General features: G+C 44.0%; 1 protein-coding gene across 5 annotated transcripts; it reads left to right on the top strand.

Annotated features, from left to right (window-relative positions):
* Nucleotides 1-3,709: 3,709 nt before the first annotated feature.
* Nucleotides 3,710-17,089, top strand: GAR1 (GAR1 ribonucleoprotein). Of its 5 annotated transcripts, none has more exons than XM_036343281.1 (7): nucleotides 3,710-3,828; nucleotides 4,346-4,574; nucleotides 6,291-6,445; nucleotides 6,990-7,049; nucleotides 9,578-9,719; nucleotides 16,088-16,162; nucleotides 16,781-17,089. In XM_036343281.1, the coding sequence occupies exons 2-7, from the start codon at nucleotides 4,358-4,360 to the stop codon at nucleotides 16,792-16,794; spliced, it is 663 nt and encodes a 220-aa protein (XP_036199174.1). In that variant the 5' UTR covers nucleotides 3,710-3,828; nucleotides 4,346-4,357; the 3' UTR covers nucleotides 16,795-17,089. The 5 variants fall into 5 exon arrangements, with proteins under 5 accessions (XP_036199174.1, XP_036199194.1, XP_036199203.1 ...); XM_036343301.1 differs by lacking the exon at nucleotides 3,710-3,828 and adding an exon at nucleotides 3,900-3,989; XM_036343310.1 differs by lacking the exon at nucleotides 3,710-3,828 and adding an exon at nucleotides 3,977-4,016.
* The last annotated feature ends 105 nt before the right edge of the window (nucleotides 17,090-17,194 follow it).

Raw genomic sequence — 17,194 nt, 5'->3', positions numbered from 1 at the left:
GAGGAGGAGAAAACTACAGAGTACAGTAATAAGTAGGGCAAAAATAGATTCACAGAGAAACATTCTCTACTCAAAAGAGCACTGAGTTGCACAACAATGTGAACCACTGAACTATACACTTAAAAATGATTAATATAGTAAAGTTTCTGTTACCTGTATTTTATCAATTAGAAAAAAGCATTGACAATTATTATTGGGTCATTATGTCTACAACTTGCTAATCATATATATATATATATATATATATATATATATACACACACATATATATATATATAAACATATATATATATATATTTATATATATACTTATGCAGAGGTTTGAGACCTGAAAATTATTTCAAGAGCTGCTCCAGGGTAAAAAGATAGAAAAAGCTAGTCTAGTGAGTGGGAAATGGAGCTTTTCCAAGCAGGAAGTGTTCAACAATGGCAGAGAAAGAGAAACAAGGCAATAATGTTGGCCTAATGGTGAAGCATTGTAACCTCCATCTTATATAAAAACTGCTGTTTGAAATTTTAAACCTGCTATTTTGGCTTCTGTAAACGCCTGCTTGCTTAAATAATAAGGAAAAGAAGACTACTCCCACTCCAGAGAGGCCGTAAACTATGCCCCAGACAGTTGTCAGTGCTGGCGCCAGGCCAGGCTTAAGATGTGGTCTCATGGCCCCTTCCCAGCACACAGGGCTTCTTTCTCAGGAGGTCTGGAAATCTCACTGCAAATTTAGAAGACAAAGAGCTGGAAAAAGTATAAAAAGGGAAGACTTTCTCCATGTCGGGGCTCAGAATTTGAGATATTCTGCTCTGAGCCCGCTGGCATAATAAAGACTCAAAGTTAATTGGCTCATTAAGGCGTCCTATGTTCTGTTCACTGATTTACAATATAACAATGGGGCAGAGGAAAGCTGTGCAGTAATTATAGATTTTACTTTAGAGATGCTGCTAAAGGGAACGGGGAGCTTTTGAGGTCCTGAGGATGGCTGTGGGATAAGGAAACTGTTTTAATAAGGTCAGTATGTCATCAGGTGAAGTACAGATGGGAGGAAGAAAAGTAAAGCTTGGAAGTTTTTATTCTGAGGCAACAAAGACGCTCAGAATGTAAGAGGTAGTTCACTCCTATTATTTCAGTACTTTTGAATTCTTGTAGATTATCTTGGGTGATTTAGGATAGGAATAACACAAGAAAGTGTGCTAGTGAAACAGGAATTTTTAGGGGTGAAAAAGACAGGTTTAGGAAATTTTAGAAATTAAGGGGACCATGGAAGAAGCACAGGGCTGTAGAGCAGCAGAAGGTATATCTCCATAGACTAGGGAAGCTGAAAAGCTGCAACCGGTATATTTCCATAGAATGTGGGAGCTGGGAACAGCAGGTCTATATTTACAAAATAAAGGGAAGGAAGCCCCTCATCCAAAAGAAGAAAGATTAAAGGGAAAACAATAAGGAAGAAGGGGAGGAAAACCTCATAAGTCCCATGTGAGGTTGACCTTTGAGCTCAGGAGTTACCATAGTAACCAGTCAAGGGAATAGTGACCAATCAGAGGGGATATCAAGGCACAAAGATCTGCAGCCTTTATAAACCTGGGGAAAAGGAACTCAGTGGGACCCTTTCCCCCTCCCCACATGGGAGTCTGTACTATGAGATTCTTTCCTCTTCCCCACGTGGGAGTCTTTACTTGTTCTTCAATAAATTTCCACCTTTGCTATATCACCTTCCATCCGTGGATTCATTCTTCGATTCCCACAGACAAAGAACCCGGGAACCAGTCTGCCCAGGGGAACACCATGTGTTCCAGTCCAAAAATCCCACTTCAGTAGTGACAACAGGAGGCCTATAATAACAATGCAAAAATCTACCATTGAAGGAAGTAATAGAAATCGATAGCTTTGGATAAAAGAGACTGCAAACAAGGCTGGGGTAGGGATGTTGATAATGATAGAAAAGGAGAGTGCTCAACTGTCTGAGTGAAAAGATTCCGAAACCCAGAGAATGATGCCACCACGAGGACAAACGGAGCACTGGAATGATGGACAATTTGGAAGTGTAAGAGGAGGGGGCCAGAAAAGGACTGAGGACCATGAGAATCCAGTTCTAGGCTGCCCCTCTAATGAGCTGGGGAAGTTAGCGCACTTCTCTGAATGTCAGTTCCTTACGTGTAAAATAAAAGGGAACACGGTAATCTTGAAGGTACCATAAAAGTTCAATGGTTTCATCACACTGACTTGGAGGTAAGGGCAACACCAAATGGAGAAACACAACGTAAATACATATTAAATGACACAACGCAAACTAGAGCAGGTGAGTTGTGAATAATTCCTCCTCTGTATGCGGTATGGAATTCAAAGTAAATTTATCAAATTCCTTTTATATGTAGGGCTGTTAAGTGCTTTCTAAAGCAGCTTATACTTTCGTGTAGAAGGCACGTTGTGATTCCTAATATTTCCATAGTGAAGTTTACAACGTTCTTTCAAAATAAAAACCCTATGTAATATGTACCAACCCCCAACCCTCTTTCAGAGGAGGCTGATTGTGTCAAATGTATTTCTTTTAAAAACATGTTATTTACTTATTTCAGAGAGAGGAAGGGAGAGGGAGAGAGAGAAACAGCGCCGAGGAACATCCGTGGGCTGCCTCCTGCGCCCCCGACCAGGGATCAGCCCACAGCCTGGGCTCCCGCCCCCGGAGGGGGAGAGGAACCAGCAACCTTTTGGGGTCCCCGACGACCCCCAGTCAGGGTTCAAATGTCAAGGTAAGGTCTCAGAAGATTCGGGGGCAAAAGAGACAAAGCAAATTTAATCAACAGGAAGTCACTAGCTTTCTTTGGGGGAGAAATTTTAGCGGAAGCTGAAGTCAGGTATCAAGAAGGGGCGAGAGGAATGGAGGAGAGCCGGTGCCCGCCTGGCGGTGCTCAAACGTACTTGACACATGAATAAACTACCTGATACAGAAGATAAAGATATGGCTTGGTTTCCTATCAGGTAACACAGTTCTTTAAAAGTACATCGGCCCGGGCCGATTAGGCTCAGTGGATAGAGCGACGGCCTGCAGACTGAAGAGTCCCGGGTTCGATCCTGGTCAAGGGCACGAGCTCAGGTCGCGGGCTTGATCCCGTGGGAGGCGTGCAGGAAGCAGCCGATCAATAATTCCTTCTCACCATTGATGTTTCTATCTCTATCTCTTTCTTCCTCTCCCTTCCTCTCTGAAATCAAAAGATTGTATATATATACATATATATATATACACACACACAGTACATCGGGCATCTCTTCTAGTGAAACCAGAGGACAAAAGTATAGGCACCGTTCGGCCCATAATCGTGCAGACAAGGACAACGGTGTGCTGACTCTGGAGGTGGAAGAGGGTACAGGGTGGATAAACAGTGATGGGGAAAAATAAAAGATACGGAAGGAAAAAACAACTCGAAAGAACGCAGACAAGCCCTCCTCCCGGTTCCGACGCGAGCAGACCCCCGCCTGGGCGGAGCGCGGCTCGGAGCTGCTCAGAGCTGCGGCGGGAGCCCGCAACGACCACCGCGCAGCCTGACAAGAGGACCGCGAGAGGCCAGCCGACACCCCCCGAGACCGACGGGAGGTCGGGAGATGGCCGGTCTCCACCCCCAGGGATATCCGGGGACAAAACCGCGGTGACACTTCCTGGAACGTCAGGATACGACGGACGCGCCTATTTTACGCCACTTCCTTGGCTTATCGGAAGGCACGTTGGCCCGACTGTCGTAAACTGTCGTAAACAAGTGGTTGAAGTTGGGTATGATAGCTGTTCTTCCCGCGCTGAAGGCTGTTTTGGGAAGTTGACAGCCTCGTTGTTTCTGCCGGTGAGTATTTTTTTAAAAAAATAAACTAGTTATTTGAGCTTCTGGTCATTTTCTCCCTTCGCTTGGTGCCGGGACGGTGGCCGAGGAGGCCCAACGTGCGTCGGAAGTACCGGGCGGGTGGGCGTGCGCGCGCAGCCGGGCCAGCGGTGCACGTGGAGCCGGTGAGCGGCGCGGGAGCTGGAGCAGCGGTGACGGCTGGGCGCCGAACCCCGCTGGGGAGGGCGGGAGGCGGGGAGGCCGGGACGGCGGCGTGAGGACCATGCTGCCCGCAGGGGGAGGAGGTGCTCACCGAGGCGACATGGCTGCTGAGGGTCGGTTGGCGCTCACAGGACTGTGGGGAAGCCACACTGCTCACCCTTCGGGTTCGTCGCTGGCGGCTGGGCAGTGGGGTGGGGGGCGGCGTGGCTGTCGGTGATACCGCCCCCTTTACGGTGTTGTGCCCGAGGTGCGGGAAGGTTGGGGCTGTGCCCGGCGGCCACAGTGACCGAAGGGCGGCACGCCTTGTGTTTCTCGCCAGGTGGGAGCGAGCATGTCTTTCCGCGGCGGAGGTCGTGGAGGCTTTAACCGAGGTGGTGGCTTCGGTCGCGGCGGCAGCAACAACCACTTCCGAGGCGGAGGGGGCGGCAGTTTCCGCGGCGGCGGCGGCAGTTTCCGCGGCGGCGGCGGCAGAGGCGGATTCGGACGAGGGGGTGGCCGCGGCGGCTTTAACAAAGGCCAGGACCAAGGACCCCCAGAACAAGTCGTTTGTATGTCGGTTTCCAAGCTCAGCCTACTTGGGGGTGGGGGGCGGAGCAGGGGTGAGGTTGAGGTTGTGGGCTTGTGTTTTTATTTTTTAAAATAATATATTGATTTTTTTACAGAGAGGAAGGGAGAGGGGTAGAGAGTTAGAAACATCGATCAGCCGCCTCCTGCACTCCCCCCACTGGGGATGTGCCCGTAACCAAGGTACGTGCCCTTGGCCGGAATCGAACCTGGGACCCTTCAGTCCGCAGGCTGACGCTCTATCCGCTGAGCCAAACCGGCTAGGGCCGGGTTTGTGTTTTTAGGAAGTTTGGGAGTCGGGTGATGTAAAATACAGATCCAGCAACTGACGTGCAGAGGTTACTGCCGGGTTGGTGAGGCAGACCCCTGGAGATGCTGTAAACTGACTGACAGTGATGCCCTGGCGTGCAAGGGGGAGAGTAAGAAAGCCGAAGGACGCTTAGACTGCACCGCGGAGGTGGAACTTGAGCTTGGGCTGGAAGGAAGGTATTAACTAGGTAGTATTTTATGCTTACCGCTGTGGTCCCCGTTTTACGGAAAAGGAGACTGATTCAGCTAAGTTTCTCTGCTAGGGTCATAGTTAGGAAGAAGTGATCATCAGTGAGTGATATATTGGAGGCCCAAGGCAAGTTTTGAGACTCCAAAGCCCAGACTTTATCTTACTCTTCAGTAAGAGAAGTCGGAATTTTGCTTGGAAAGGAAACGACAGGGAGGAAGTCAAGGAAAAGACCTAATTAGCGCAGTTTTGGAGTAATTATCAATGAGGTAGGATGGAAGTCATAGAAAGTGAGACAGAGATTGACGGTAGAAGCCTGTCAGAGAGGAGGAAGGATGCTACGGTCTAATATAAAGAATAGGTTGGGTCAGTATGCAAGATGGTTTGAAGAGGGTAATGGGTGAGAGTCCGAGGTCCCAGCCCAGAGCCATTTCAACAGTCCATGCACGAAGGAAGCATTGAGAGCATGGTGGGAGTGAGAAGAAAAGGGAAGGGTTCGATTGGGAGAGAGATTCCAGTGGCAACAAACTCAGTAGAACTTGGCTCATCTTGGGAACTGTTAAAAGCTTCCAGGTTTTGAGCCTGGGTGATAGGGATGGAGAGTTGGTTTTGCAGCGGTGCAATGAGTATTTTAGTGTGGGGTGACAATAGTCAATTAGAAATAAAGGTAGTTATTTTGAGGTTCCACACTTTTCTGGAAAAGATCGAAGTAACTGGTGAAGAGGTGGTAGTGGGAAGGTATAAAAGGGGAGGAAGAAAAGACAGGAGAACAGCCAAGACTGGTTTTGCAGTTAAGGGTTGGGGAGAAGGAAGAATAGACAGTAAAATGCAACATCGTGTTTAATCAAATAATAGTAGTTATTGTAATAAAACCACTGTTCTAGGTTGAGGAGCCTCAGTGTGCCAGGCACTTTTCCGAGCAGTTATTTAATATTGCATTTACTACGCACAATCTGTATGTTAGGCGTTGGAACTGTTGTTAGCCGTATGTTAAAGGTGAGGACCCTGAGGCAGAGAGAAGGTGAGACCCTTCCCCCAGGTCACATAGGTCGTATGTTGTGGATTGATACACCAACTCAGGGAGGCTTTTGTGTCCCAGAAGAACAGATACGGCGAAATCCCAGGTAAACAACGCTTCCAGAAGAGGTTGGTCAGTATACTTTGAAATTGTTTTATATTTTAATGTTTTCTTGTCCTGTTTCAGTATTAGGAGAGTTCCTGCATCCCTGTGAAGATGACATAGTTTGTAAATGTACCACAGATGAAAATAAGGTGCCTTATTTTAATGCTCCAGTTTATTTAGAAAACAAAGAACAGATTGGAAAAGTGGATGAAATATTTGGACAACTTAGAGATTTTGTATCCTTTTTAATTGGAAGATGTAGTGATCTCATTGAAAGGTTACTGTTTGCTTTTTATGGAGCTAAGTATTAATTAAATTAAACTTGTTGCTTCAGACTATAACGGAGGAACAAGAGAGGGAGAAATGTATTTCCATATATACAGGGATGGACAGAAGTACAGTTTGCAGCTCGTATGGAAAATACAATAACAAATAATAATACAAGAGTAAACTCTGTGGTTTGCATACTCACAACTGTAAATCTACTTTGCCCAGCCCTGTGTTGTAAAGATAGGTCCTTTTGGGAAGGTTTTAGAAATGATTGCCATTTGGATAAGTGCTGCAGGATCGAGGTACTTTGCTTTGGCTATGATTGTGCCACTGGAATGGTCCGGTGGAATTCGAGGTTTTAAAGGAAAATATTAATTTCCTCTTGGAAACGCCTGTCTTACTTTGCCTAGACATTTCCATGTATTCTAACCCTTGTTTTTAAAATTACACTTGAATTCAGAAGGTTACCTTTTTAAAATCTTAATTGCTTTTCCTTAATAAAATTAATAGTATTTTTCAGTTAAATTGTCAGAAAACATGAAGGCATCTTCCTTTAAAAAGCTACAGAAGGTGAGTCAAGCTCATGATACCTAGGATCCTTGGTTTTATAAGTGAATGACCTACCTCAGAGCAGCCCTGCTTAGGGCACTTGAGACTCCCTCAATATATTACCAGTGAAGCTCTTAAGTTGAGATATTCTGTACCTCAAACATTGAACTTACTTATCTTTAAGACTAACTTATTTAATACAGGCTTTCAGAAAGTATTCCTTGCTCATATGAGCAAATTCTGTAACTGCTAGAGTCTGTTTTTTAGTTGATGTAAAACCGTCTTATTAAAAATCCTTGCATGACCAAAATTCTAAGCAAATCATTAAATTTTAAAACTTGAATTATTTGGAAAAAGTCAGATATTAAATATGTGCAAGAGGTAGCTATGAAAATGTTAATTTAATAGTGGGACCAAATTTAGTGTATTGGCTTTCTGAGGAAGTGAGCTTGAAGCTGAGACTTGAAAGTTGACTAGCAGTTATTCCCAACCCTGGCTTCACATCAGAATTATCTGGGGGTGCTTTTAAGGAGATGTATGTCTGGGTTGCACTCCCAAGAAATTTGACCCAGCATGTCTTAGGTGGGGACCAGACTCAGTGCAGAAAGGAAGGCTCCTGGATGACTGATGTGGTGAGGCCAGCGCTTGGGAGCCAGTGCACTAGTCAGTGAGGAGGAGGACGTGCATTATAAGTAGAGAAAACAGTGTGTGCAAGTCTGAGAAAGTGAGCCACTTAAGGATCCAGAAAAGGCAGAGGTGTAGCTTGGACAGAGAACATTTAGAGTGAGAAAGCTGTGAATTATGGCTAGAGGTAGGCAGGAGCTAGATTACTTAAGGCCCTCAGGTCACAAGAAAGAGTTCAGACTTTAGTTTTAGTTTAGTTTTTAAATATTAGGGAAAATATGGTTAAATTTATACCTAAAAGTACTGGAAAAATGAACTCCCTGGGAAGGGTTCAGTGCTCTATGTGAAGGGGCCAGGTTGGAAGAGAGATTTTGGACTGGGGCAGTGGAAATGGAGAAAAATAGATGAATTTATGAGAGAGAGAGGAAGTAGAATTGACAGGTCTTGATAATTGATGAGCTGTTGAAATTAAAGTAAAAAATGCCACCGTCTTTCAGATGTCTTGATTTCAGCATCTTTGTGGATAGTGTCACCATTCACTGAAATGGGCAACACTGCAGAAGAAGGGAATTGGGGGAGGAGAAAGGACAGTTTTGGACATAATGAGTTTGAAGCACTTGTGAGATATTCACTTAGGCACTGAAAGGAAGAGTGGACTAAAGGTAGAATTGGGAAGTTGTCACTGTACAGACAGTATATGATATAGTCTAGGAAGAAAGAATGAGAGGAAAAGAGCTTTGGGGTACCTCCCAAATTTATGTATCTATTAGTGGAGATTCAGAAGTAACTGCCAAGAAAGAAGGCAAACCAGCAGAGTTTTAAAAGTGATATCACAAAAGTCAAGAGAGAGAATGTTTCCAAGAAGAAGTACTTAGCAAATGCTGTTGCAAAGAATTCATTGGATTTAGCAACATAAAGGTCAACAGATCATGGAGCTAAAGGAGTGGTGGGCCCAGAAGTCAGCTTGGGATAGGAGATGAGATGGGGAGCATGCCTTGTTGCTAGGATATGGCACCTGGTTGTAGAAACCCTGACAAGTACCCACTGGGAAATTGCACTTCTTTGGATGGGCCTGAGAGCCAGGCTTCTCAATTTGGTGACCTGCGATTTGGTGGGCTGTTGCTCGGGGTGGTGGCGGGGCCTGTGTCCCACTTGGGGGAAGCCGAGTGTTGCTTTGTGGGCGCCAGGTCCGTGGTGCCATTTCTCTGTAAATGGCCAGTGCGCGTCACGGAAGCTCCTGCATTGATCCTCTGCCCCCTGGAGGTCAGTGCTCATCTCAGCGACCAGTTAGATGGATACTTAGCATATTAGCCATAGATATATAGATATATAGATATAGATATATAGATATATATACGTGTGTGTGTCTGTGTGTATATACACATATATATGTATATTATAGTTTTGAAGCCCTCATATCTGTTTTGTGTAAAATTGTGAACTGTACCTAATTATGTTTCATTATTGTGAAAAAAATATTTCTTAGTTCTAAATATAGGATGGGTTTAGTTTCTGCAAATCGTCCATTAGCTATATGTCAATGTTTTATTTTTTATTTTAATGCTAAATTTTTAATAGTTTCCTTTTTCTTATGGCAGGCAATTCTGTTAAGTTAAAATGTAGTTAATTTTTGGAAGGCATTATCTGTTTCTAAGGAGATTGAATTGGTCTTGTTAGGTGCCAAAGTTTATGTGCTTTATGTACATTATTTTTTTGATCTGCACAAGGACTATGTGAGGTAGGTACTTTATTATGTTGATTTTACAGATCAGAAAACTAAGTTTTTGCCTAGGGCTACACAGTAGTATGTAGTAGAGTTGGGATTTGAACCCAGGTAGTCTTGAGTCTAGGTATAATTATAATTATATAATCTTAATACTATACTACCCAAGTCATCACACTAATTGTTTCTATTTTACTTCCAGTTTTATATAGACCCATATAAGCTGTTGCCACTGCAGAGGTTTTTACCTAGACCTCCAGGTGAAAAGGGACCTCCAAGAGGTGGTGGCAGGGGCGGTCGAGGAGGAGGAAGAGGAGGTGGAGGTGGCAGAGGTGGTAGAGGTGGTAAGTTACTTGTGGGAGAAAATTTCTAATGAGATTTCAAAGTTTCAGCCAATTCAAATAGTAGAATTAAATTTTGCATATAGGCAAATCTCCCAAATGTTTATTTATTTACTAGAGGGCCTGTGCATGAAAATCCTTGCACTGGGTGGTGGGGCAGGGAGGGAGGTTGCTCAGCCCGGCCTGCACCCTCTCACAGTCCGGGACCCCTCAGGGGATGTCTGACTGATGGTTTAGGCCCGCTCCCTGGGGGGGATCCGGCCTAAGCTGGCAGTCAGACATCCCTCTGGGAACCCGGGAGCCCTTGGGGGATTTCCACCTGCCTGCTTCGGTCCGCTCGCCGGGGGAATAGACCTAAGCTGGCAGTCAGACATCCCAATTGGCAGCCCAGAAATAAAATCTATATCTTCCAATGTCATGTCAAAGACCATCTATCAATAATAATAAAAGCGTAATATGCAAATTGACCAAATGACCGAACACGGAATGACCTTCTGGACAACCACACTATGACACACACTGGCGCCAGGCCAGCTAAGTTGGGTGCGATCCATTTGGTAAGGGGGCCCTGCCATTGCCCCATGATCACCCCACAGAGGGAGGCCCAGGCCATCCTCTACAGGGTGATCGAGGGGAGGTGGGGGGGGCCTCCTCAATCAATTGCCCCGCAGAGGGAGTACCAGGCCAGCGGCCAGCGGGGCAATCCATTGGGGATGGGGAGGACTCCGCAACTGTCCCAAAGAGGGAAGCCCAGGCCACCCGGCTGATGGCTCTGCAGCAGGTGTGTGGGCCAACTAACGATCACCCCACAGAGGGCGGCACAGGCCAGCCAAGTGATCATACCCCACACCTGTCACCCACAGAGGGAGGCAACCGGTGGTGGGGTAAGGGGGGCAGCGCCACATAGATTGCAAGCAGTGACAGCAGCAGGACGGGGCCAGCTGCCGGCAGCCGGGGAAAGGAAAGCCCGATAGGTCCTGATCACCAGCCAGGCCTAGGTACCCTATCCCGAGGGTCCCGGATTGCAAGAGGGCACAGGCCAGGCTGAGGAACACCTCTCCACCTCCCTGCACGAATTTTGTGCACCAGGCCTCTAGTCCTATATAATAAAGATGTAATATGCAAATGGTCATTACATAACGACCAACCACGTAACAACCGGATCACGGATCAGCCCGAGGGTGGGGCAGCGAGCTACAAGCCAGTGACAGAGCTACAGGAGGGGGCAGGGCAGCAAGCTATGATGGGGGGTACGGAGGGAGCTATAGAAGGGCAGGGCAGCGGGCAGAGAGCTACTGGTGCACAGATTCGTGCGCAGGGCTGCTAGTATATAATAAAAGGGTAATATGCAAATTGACCCTAATGGTGGAATGACCAGTCCCTATGACATGCACTGACCACCAGGGGGCAGATGCTCAATTCAGGAGCTGCCCCCTGGTGGTCAGTGTTCTTCCACAGGGGAGTGCCACTCAGCCAGAAGCTGGCTCATGGCTGGCCAGCGCAGCGGCAGTGGTGGGAGTCTCCCGCCTCTGCGGCAGTGCTAAGGATGTCTGACTAACGGCTTAGGCCCACTCATTAGTCGGACATCTCCTGAGGGCTCCCAGGCTGCCAGAGGGATGTCTGACTGCCAGTTTAGGCCTGATCCCCTGGAGAGTGGACCTAAGCCATCAGTCGGACATCCCCTGAGCAATCCCAGACTGCAAGAGGGCACAGGCTGGGCTGAGGGCCCCCCCCCCCCCCCCGGGCTTCTAGTCTATATATATAAAATAGCAACTGGAACAGAATGAGCGGTGGCTATGCCTTGCACTGCGGCAGCCAACCAGCCTGATCCAGGCCCCGATTACCCTGTCCCCCTGGCTGGCCCGGCCCCCAATTGGCCCCCAACACCCTAATCAAGGGCGGGGCTGGCTGCCAACCGCCTGTGGCCCCTCCCCTCGGCCAGCCTGGTCCCTGTCGGCCCCCATCACCCTGATCGGGTGCGGTGCCAGCCAGCTGATTGCCCGCAGCCCCTCCCACCCGCTGGCCCAGCTTGATGGGCCCCCATTGGGGTGGGCCGGCCGGACCCCACTGGTGCATGAATTTGTGCACTGGGCCTTTAGTTACCAATAAACTAGAGGCCTGGTGCATGAAATTTGTGCACTTGAGGGGGGTGGTGGTCCCTCAGGCTGGCCTGTGCCCTCTTGCTGTCTGGGAGCCCTCAGGGGACATCCATAGTGCGCCATTGAGGTGGGAGAGGCTCCCACCACCACTGCTGGTGCTCACCAGTTGTGAGCCCGGCTTTTGGCTGAGCTGGTGCTTCCCCTGTGGGAACACAGAGGGAACACTCTGACCACCCGGGGGCAACTGCATTAAGCGTCTGTCCCCGGGTGGTCACTGAGCATCATAGTGACTGGTCAACTGGTCATTCAATCATAACAGTTGCTTAGGCTTTTATATTTATAGATTAACTTTTTAGTTCAGTATTTTGACAAGTATTTCCTCAAAGCTTTGGTACATTAATTGTTATGGGCATCTAGATGATGAGCAGGGTTGGTGATGAGATGGGGTTAGGCCTGTGAATGGTGTGGCGGACGGATGATGGGAGGATGGGCAGAGCCAAAGTGGTGAGGAAGAGATGCTGAAAATGGGGTTGGAAAGCTTCTGTTACTGGATCAGAAAAGAGACAGAATTCTTTTCATATTTGCCTCTCTCAACTTAATTATCATTTCACTCTGCAAATGTACTTTTTGGGTCTAGATAGCTTGGAGATAATTTGAGAATTCTACCACTGAACCACCAATGCTCGCTAGAGATAATTTGAGATCAAACATATTTCTTTCTTAAATACTTTGGGAGTACCCCTTTGGGTATTTGATGAAGGGAGATCCTCTCATACTTATTCTGTGTTTAGTCTCATATATAATATTAAGAAAAATCACAACTCCAGTCTATTTTTTTAAAACCTCTACATATATATATACTTTTTAATCCTCATCTGAGGGTATGTTTATTGATTTGAGAGAGAGAGAGAGAGAGAGAGAGAGAGAGAGAGAGAGAGAGAGAAGAGAACATCGATTGGCTCCCTTCCGTATGTGTCCCCACTGGAGATACAGCCTGCAACCTGGGTATATACTCTGGGAATAGAACCAGCGACCTCTTGGTATATGGGACAACTCTCCAACCAACTGTGCCATACTGACCGGGGCAAACCCTTTATATTTTTACACCAGTATTTGGAAGTATGTATTTGTCTTTTCTCTTAAAAATTTTTTTGTCAGTTACAGTTGACATTCAATATTATTTTATCTTAGTTTCAGGTCTAAAGCATAGTGGTTAGACATTTATATAATTTCTAAATGACTCTCCAATAAGTCTAGTACCCACCTGACATAGTTATTGCAGTATTGACTATATTCCCTATGCTGTACTTCCTGTGACTGTTTTGTAACTACTTATTTGTACTTAATCTCTTCACCTTTTCCCCCCGCAACCTCCCAACCCCCTCCCATCCGGCAACCATCAAAATGTTCTCTGTATCTGAGTCTGTTTCTATTGTTTATTTTGTTCTTTAGATTCCACATATAAATGAAATCCTGCAGTATTTGTCTTTCTGTCTGACTCACGTCACTTAGCATAATACCCTCGGTCCGACCATGTTGTCACAAATGCTAAGATTTCATTTTTTTGGCCGAGTCATATTCCATTGTTTATATGTCCCACATTTTATTTATTCAATTGTCCATCAAGCGACACTGAGGTTGCTTTCATATCTTGGCTATTGTAAGTAATGCTGCAGTGAACATAGGGGTGCATATATCTTTCCTAATTAGTGTTTTGGATTTCTTCAGTTTAATACCCAGAAGTGGAATTGCTGGGTCCTAAGGTAGTTTACTTTTAGTTTTTTGAGGCACCTTCATATTGGCTGATTTTCCGTAGTGGCTGCACCAATTTACAATCCCACCAACAATGCACAAGTGTTCTCTTTTCTCCACATCTTCACCAGCACATGTAGTTGTTGGTTTATTTATGATAGCCATTCTGACAAGTGTGAGGTGATATCTCATTGTGGTTTTAATTTGTATTTCTCTGATGATTAGTGACATTGGGCATTTTTTTATATGTCAATTAGCCATATGTATGTCCTTTTTGGAGAAATGTCTGTTCAGGTCCTCTGCCCATTTTTTAGAATGTTTGTTTTTTTATTTGGTGTGGAGTTATATGAGCTCTTTATAAATTTTGGGTATTAACCTCTTATCAGGTGTATCATTGGTAAATATAGTCTCCCATTCTCCATTCTCTAGGTCTGTGGTTGGCAGACCGGCTCACAAGCCACATGCGGCTCTTTATCCCCTTGAGTGTGTCTCTTTCACAAAATACTATAAAATACTACGTGCTGGGTGCGCACGTACAGTGCGATTGAAATTTCGTGGCCCATGCGCAGAAGTCGGTATTTTGTGGAAGAGCCACACTCGAGGGGCCAAAGAGTCGCATGTGGCTCGCGAGCCGCAGTTTGCCGACCACTGCTCTAGGTTGTCTTTCATTGTATTGATGGTTTCATTTGCTGTGCAGAAACTTTTTATTTTGATGTAATTCCATTTGCTTATAATATTTATTTCTTCTATTGTTTATCTTGCCTGAGAAGATATATCAGAAAAAATATTAATAAAAGCAGTGTCCGAGAGCTTACTGCCTATGTTTTTTAGAAGTTTTACGGTTTCAGGTCGTACATTTAAGTCCTTAGTCCATTTTGAGTTTATTCTTGTATACAGTGTAAGAAGGTGGCCTAGTTTCATTTTTTGCCATGTATCTGTCCAGCTTTCCCAACGCCATTTATTGAAGAGATTATTTTTACTGCATTGTATACTTTTGCCTCCTTTGTCATAGATTAATTGACCATATAGGTTTGGATTTGTTTTTAGACTCTATTCTGTATTCTCCATTGATCTATGTATGTGTGTTTATGCCAGTACCATGCTGTTTTTGACTACGGTAGCCTTGTAGTATAGTTTGATATCATGTAGTGTGATACGTCCAGCTTTGTTCTTTCCCAAGATTGCTGTGGCTCTTCGGCGTCTTTTGTGGTTCCATATAAATTTTAGGATTGCCTGGCCGGTATGGTTCAGTGGTTGAGTGTCCACCCATGAACCAAGAGGTCTCATTGGTTCGATTCCTGGGTTGTGAACTCTATCACAGGAGGCAGCTGATCAATGATTCTTTCTCATCATTGATGTTTCTACCTTCTCTCCCTCTCCCTTCCTCTCTTTTTAAAAATCAATAAAGATATATTGTTAAAAAAATTTAGGGTTATGTGTTCTAGTTTTGTGAAAAATGCTATTGGCATTTTGACAGGGATTGCATTAAATCTGTGGATTGCTTTGGGTAGTATGGACATTTTAACAATGCTAATTCTTCCTATCCATGAGCCACAGTTATGTGCTTCCATTTATTTGCATCTTCTTCGATTTCTTCAATGTCTTATAATTTACCAAGCACAAGTCTTTTACCTCCATGGTTAAATTTATTCCTAGGTATATTTTTCAATGCAATTATAAATGGGATTGTTCTCTTAATTTCTTTTTTTTATAGTTCATTATTGGTACGTAAAAATGCAACTGATTTCTGAGTTTTAATTTTGGATCCTACTACTTTACTGAATTCACTTATCAGTTCTAATGGATTTTTGGTGGATTTTTTAGGGTTCTCTCTATATAATGTCATCTGCAAATAGTGAGTTTTACTTCCTTTGCAATTTGAATGCCTTTTATTTCTTTTTCTTGGCTAGGACTTACTGTAATTTCTCTTTTTATAATTCAGTATTTCTTACAAAGTAAGCCCCCCAAAATAAGTTAAAAAAAAAGAGACTGAAATAGGAAGCCATTATATGTTGGATAATAGAAAAATGCTTAAAAAATTAAAAATTTCAAGGCTAATCAGCATGTATCAGTGATAGTGCATAGGCAGCGTAGTTAAGTTTAAAGGATGTGTTTATGGTAGATTTCTTAGATGAAAGTCACCCATATCTGTGTCCCCTTGTTCTTAGGGTAAACAGCCTTTGTTCAATCAAAAAATATTTAGTGGAAAAAAAAAAGTATTTCGTGTAATCAAAAGTTAAGATGTTCGTACATTTAGCAAGAGGGCAAAATCAAACTTTAAAGTAATAAGCTTTTCTAATTCATTAAAACAGAATACTTGTTAAAAAATGGTAGTCTAGGGTTTTAGCTTTCTACTCAATTGGGAAACTTCTGCAGTTTTTCCATTTTTATCTTTTAAAAAATTGTGCAATATACATTTGTGAAATTTATGTTATAACTGTAGAAATTGTATTGATATTTGTAGGCCTACCAGAATAGGATAGGCAACAGTTACTTAATAAATGTTTCCTTTATTTTTAGGTGGTTTTAGAGGTGGAAGAGGAGGAGGTAGAGGTGGAGGCTTCAGAGGAGGAAGAGGAGGGGGTGGTTTCAGAGGTAAGTATGAAAAAAACACACCTTTAAATGACTGAAATTCTAGAATTGGTATTATCTGCCATTTTATTTATTTATTTTTAAATATTTTTTATTGACTTTTTAGAGAGAGGAAGGGAGAGAGATAGAGAGTTAGAAACATCGATGAGAGAGAAACATCAATCAGCTGCCTCCTGCACACTCCCTACTGGAGATGTACCCGCAACCAAGGTACATGCCCTTGACTGGAATCGAACCTGGGACCTTTCAGTCCACAGGCCAACGCTCTATCCACTGAGCCAAACTAGTTACGGCATATCTGCCATTTTAAAATTGTTATTTAATTTTATATTTGTTTGCCAGCAAGCCTGTAGAACATCGTGGTGTTCTTTGTTTTAGCCTAATTTCTAGCTTCATTTTATATCACTCTTCCCTGCTTTTCCCTTTGAGTTTTATCACCTACTTCCAGTTTATTTTACTGTATTTTTAATTAGAAAAAAAGGTGTAATATGAATGACAGTTAAATTTAGTAAAGTAGGTTTGCTAAACATTACAAGAACTAATGCTGATTTTAAACTTAAGATTTGGGTAATAGTATTATTAATTTCCATACCATTAATACTTTCATTTTCTCTTAATCAGGGAGAGGACATTAAGTGTAACAGTTGACAGAGGAACTTCACCAACTGATTTCTGTGTTAACCTGCGTGGTCTACTTCTGTGGATCAGAAATTTGTTTCTTGAGCAAGTCTTGAAGAACCAGTTACTACATGACATGGCACTCAGATGTCAATGTCACACAAACAGAGTGCAACAGAATAGGCACTTATGGAGTTTGGACAAGTGTTTTAATGTTTTATATAATGCTCGGAACTGTGATTGCTTAATAAATGGACAATTTTCACATGAAGCATATTTGAATTTTTACAATAAAATGTTTTATTTCTTTAAGTTACTTAGAGCTGTGTTTATTAAACCAGAGCTATTTTTGAAGTTAAAATGAACAACTAAAGCTTAAGTCCAGTGGTTTTCATGTAGAGAGAATGATCTGTTTAC

This window comes from Myotis myotis, unplaced genomic scaffold (assembly GCF_014108235.1).
Source record: "Myotis myotis isolate mMyoMyo1 unplaced genomic scaffold, mMyoMyo1.p scaffold_m19_p_1, whole genome shotgun sequence".
Lineage (NCBI taxonomy): Eukaryota > Metazoa > Chordata > Mammalia > Chiroptera > Vespertilionidae > Myotis > Myotis myotis.
This window is presented reverse-complemented; position numbering and strand designations above follow the sequence as displayed.